The sequence below is a fragment of the Colobus angolensis genome, unplaced genomic scaffold, assembly GCF_000951035.1.
Source record: "Colobus angolensis palliatus isolate OR3802 unplaced genomic scaffold, Cang.pa_1.0 Scaffold25, whole genome shotgun sequence".
Classification (NCBI taxonomy): Eukaryota; Metazoa; Chordata; class Mammalia; order Primates; family Cercopithecidae; genus Colobus; species Colobus angolensis.
Genome location: NW_012115710.1, coordinates 380,229 through 384,400, shown reverse-complemented (window position 1 = coordinate 384,400; position 4,172 = coordinate 380,229). Strand labels below are relative to the sequence as shown.

The window sequence follows — 4,172 nt, the reverse complement described above, 5'->3', positions numbered from 1 at the left end:
GTAAAAATGGGGTTTCATGAGCCAGGATGGTCTCAATCTCCTGACCTCGTGATCCTCCTGTGTCAGCCTCCCAAAATGCTGGGATTACAGGTGTGAACCACCATGCCTGGCCAGCCTCAAAGTTTTTAAAACATGTTATTGCTATAGATGCCTTCAAGTATTACAAGATTTATAGTACAGGCTCTAAACTTCCTTTGTTTAATCAGATTTGTCAGTCTTTGGTGATGATGATGAGATGCTCCTGTTCCTATCTCAGTCATCTCACTGTCCTGTCAGAAGTAGCTTAGACTGGCCAGCCGAGGTGGCTCATGCCTCTAATCCTAGCAGTTTGGGGTGTCAAGGTGGGCGGATCACTGGAAATCACGAGTTTGAAACCAGTCTGGCCAACATGATCAAACCTCGAATCTACTAAATACAAGAAATTGGCTGGGTGCGGTGGCTCAAACCTGTAATCCCAGCACTTTGGGAGGCTGAGAGGGGCAGATCACCTGAGTTTAGGGGTTTGAGGCCAGCCTGGCCAACATGGTGAAACCCCCATCACTACCAAAAATACAAAAATCAGCTGGGCATGGTGGCGCACGGCTGTTACCCCAAGTACTCGAGAGGTTGAGGCAGGAGAATCACTTGAACCCGGGAGGTGGAGGTTGCAGTGAGCCAAGATTGGCCCACTGCACTCCAGTCCAGGTGACAAAGTGAGACTCCGGGCTGAGGTGGGAGAATCTCTTGAGGCAGGAGAATCCTGTCACTACACTCCAGCCTGGGTGACAGAGCGTGACTCGGTCTCAAAAACAAACAGGAAAAGAAATAGCTTATACTAGGAGGCTTCAGACATAGAAATTTATTTCTCATGAATTTGGAAAGTGGGAAATCCAAGAGCAAGGTGCCAGCCAAATTGGTTCCTGGTGAGAGCCTTCTTCTTGGTTTAGTCCAGCCATCTTCCTGCCGTGTCCTGACATGGGGGAAGAGGAACAGAAAACGAGCTCTTTAATATCTCTTCTTATGAAAGCACAAGTCCTATTCATGAGTAGTCAACACCCATGACCAAATTCTCTCAAAGGCCCCATCTGCAGGAACATCCTATTGGAGAATAAGAACTCTGAACATGGCTTTTGGCCAAGAAGAACATTCACACCAGGGAGCCTGCATCATATTGTTTATGTTTTTATTGTGCAATTTGATTTATAAAATGTTTTCTCTGATCTCAGTTTAAACATGTTCCCAGTACATATTCTATGTTTTATATTTCGTGCATAGTGAACTAGATAATTAAGGCCAACAATGCATATATATATAGAATTGCTGTATTGCCTGGCTGTTTCATAAATGTAGTTGTGACATGGTACTTGCACCCTCTGACAGTGTTAGTCATTCTTTTTTTTTTGAAATGAAGTCTCACCCTGTCACTCAGGCTAGAGTGCAATGATGCGATCTCAGCTCACTACAACCTCTACTTCCCATGTTCAAATGATTCTCCTGCCTCAGCCTTCCAAATAGCTGAGATTACAGGCACTCACCACCATGACCAGCTAATTTTTTTGTATTTTTAGTAGAGTTGCGATTTCACCATGTTGGCCAGGCTACTCTCGAACTCCTGACTTCATGATCTGCCCGCCTCAGCCTCCCAAAGTGCTGGACCTGAGCCACCATGCCTGACCGTTAGTCAATTCTTATTCCTTATAATGCTGTGTACTTTTTTGACCTCATAAATCAGAAGGTAGTAATCTTAACATGTGTTTCAGTTCTTATATTGTGTGCTGGTTGTAAGTAGAAGTCTAGCATTTTTCTTAACGGAATTGTTTAGAATTTTGCGGTTTGTATAAATCTACTTATTATTTGCTTGCTGGTTTTATGGATTGCAGTATTTTACTAATTTACTAATTAAATTTTATGACTGTACATAAGGCTTTTCGGTATGGGTATACAATATAACTGACACAGTCCACTAGTTAATGTCACAAAGTGCTACTGGACGCTGTGGCTCATGCATGCCATCTCAGGACTTTGGGAGGCTGAGGCAGGTGGATTACTTGAGGTCAAAAGTTTGAGGCCAGCCTGGCCAAATGTTGAAACCTTATGTCCACTAAAAATACAAAAATTAGCCAAGCATGGTGGTGTGTGCCTTGAACCTAAAAGGTGGAGGTTGCAGTGAGCCAAGATCAGGCCATTGAACTCCGGCCCATTGTGACACAGCGAACCTTTGTCTCAAAAATATAAAAATTTAAAAAACATTTCAAATGTCACAACGTGCATTTTCTGCATGGATTTAGGTAATTTTATGACAGTTATTCAGAAAAACATTGGATTTTTTTTTTTTTTTTGAGACGGAGTCTTGCTCTGTCACCCAGGTTGGAGTGCAGTTGCTGGATCTCAGCTCACTGCAAGCTCTGTCTCCTGGGTTTACGCCATTCTCCTGCCTCAGCCTCCCGAGTAGCCGGGACTACAGAAAACATTGTGTTAACTTTTTTTTTTTTTGAGATGGAGTCTCACTTTGTCTCCCAGACTGAAGTACAGTAGTGCAATCTCAGCTCACTGCAACCTCAACCTTTTGGGTTCAAACGATTCTTGTGCCTCAGCCTCCTAAGTAGCTGGGACTACAGATGTGGGCCATCACGCCTGGCTAAATTTTGTAATCTTCTCAGTGCTATGATTGTTTGACAACACAGAATTTCCATTGATTTTGGTTATCCTTACATGAGGTTGTTGTGGATTATTTACCAATATAGTATATCATGTGGTCCTTTAGCATTTTTTTGTATACAGTAAATATGCTGTGAATATGAAGAATATATACTTTTCATTGATGTGACAGTGATGTTTTTTGCAAACTGTTAGACACTTTAGGGTCACAGTGGAAAAATATTCCTTACTTTAGGCTACACATGTTTGTGCCCTGTCAGTATTTTGTCATGATGTCGGAAATAGGCTCCCGTAAAAATAATCCAAAGCACATGTAATCGCCCTTTATTTGTTAAGAAATCTTACGCTTTTCTGTTCCTAAACTTTGAGGGTCATGTTTGGAAGGTTTGAAATGAGTATTGTTTTTTGTGTCATATTTACACATTTCAGCATTATTCACCATCTGTACTTAATTTGAAACCTTTCGGTGTTTATATTTTGTAGATATCTCTTCCAAATGCAAGATGAAGGAGTTCTTGTCAACAGCGCAAAGCAATAGAGAAGTGATCCACACAGGGACATTGCAAAGACATGAAAGTCATCACATTGGAGATTATTGCTTCCAGGATGTTGATAAAGATATTCATGACTTAGAGTTTCAGTGGCAAGAAGATGAAAAAAATGGCCATGAAGCACCCATGACAGAAATCAAAAAGTTGACAGGTAGTACAGACCGATATGATCAAAGACATGCTGGAAACAAGCCTATTAAAGAGCAGCTTGGATTAAGCTTTCATTCACATCTGCCTGAACTGCACATATTTCACACCGAAGAGAAAATTGATAATCAACTTGAGAGGTCTGTCAACAATGCTTCCTCGGTTTCAACAACCCAAAGAAATTCTTGTAGGCCCAAAACCCATATATCTAATAACTATGGGAATAATTTCCAGAATTCTTCATTATTTACACAGAAACAGGAAGTACACATGAGAGAAAAATCTTTCCAATGTAATGAGAGTGGCAAAGCCTTTAGTAATAGATCACTCTTAAGGAAACATCAGATAATCCATTTAGGAGAGAAACAATATAAGTGTGATGTATGTGGCAAGCTCTTTAATCAGAAGCAATACCTTGTAGGCCATCGTAGATGTCACACTGGTGAGAAACCTTACAGTTGTAATGCGTGTGGCAAGACCTTCAGTCAGACGTCATCCCTTACATACCATCGTAGACTTCATACTGGAGAGAAACCTTACAAATGTGAAGAGTGTGACAAAGCTTTCCATTTCAGATCAAACCTTGAAAGACATAGGAGAATTCATACTGAAGAGAAACCATACAAGTGTAGTGAGTGTGGCAAGACATTTAGGCAGAAGTCAATCCTGACGTGCCATCGTAGAGTTCATACTAAAGAGAAACCATACAAGTGTAATGAGTGTGGCAAGACATTTAGGCAGAAGTCATCCCTTACATGCCATCGTAGACTTCATACTGGAGAGAAACCTTATAAGTGTAATGAGTGTGGCAAGAACTTTAGGCACAAGTCATCTCTT

At 41.2% G+C, this 4,172-nt stretch overlaps 1 protein-coding gene across 1 annotated transcript in view; it reads left to right on the top strand.

Moving 5' to 3' along the window:
- LOC105514648 (zinc finger protein 813-like) overlaps positions 1-4,172 on the top strand; it is a 17,497-nt gene that overhangs the window by 9,617 nt on the left and 3,708 nt on the right. The window contains 1 exon segment of the mRNA XM_011946145.1: positions 3,121-4,172. This exon segment is cut by the window's right edge and continues 4 nt beyond it. Within this exon segment, the coding sequence (XP_011801535.1) occupies positions 3,121-4,172 (1,052 nt within the window).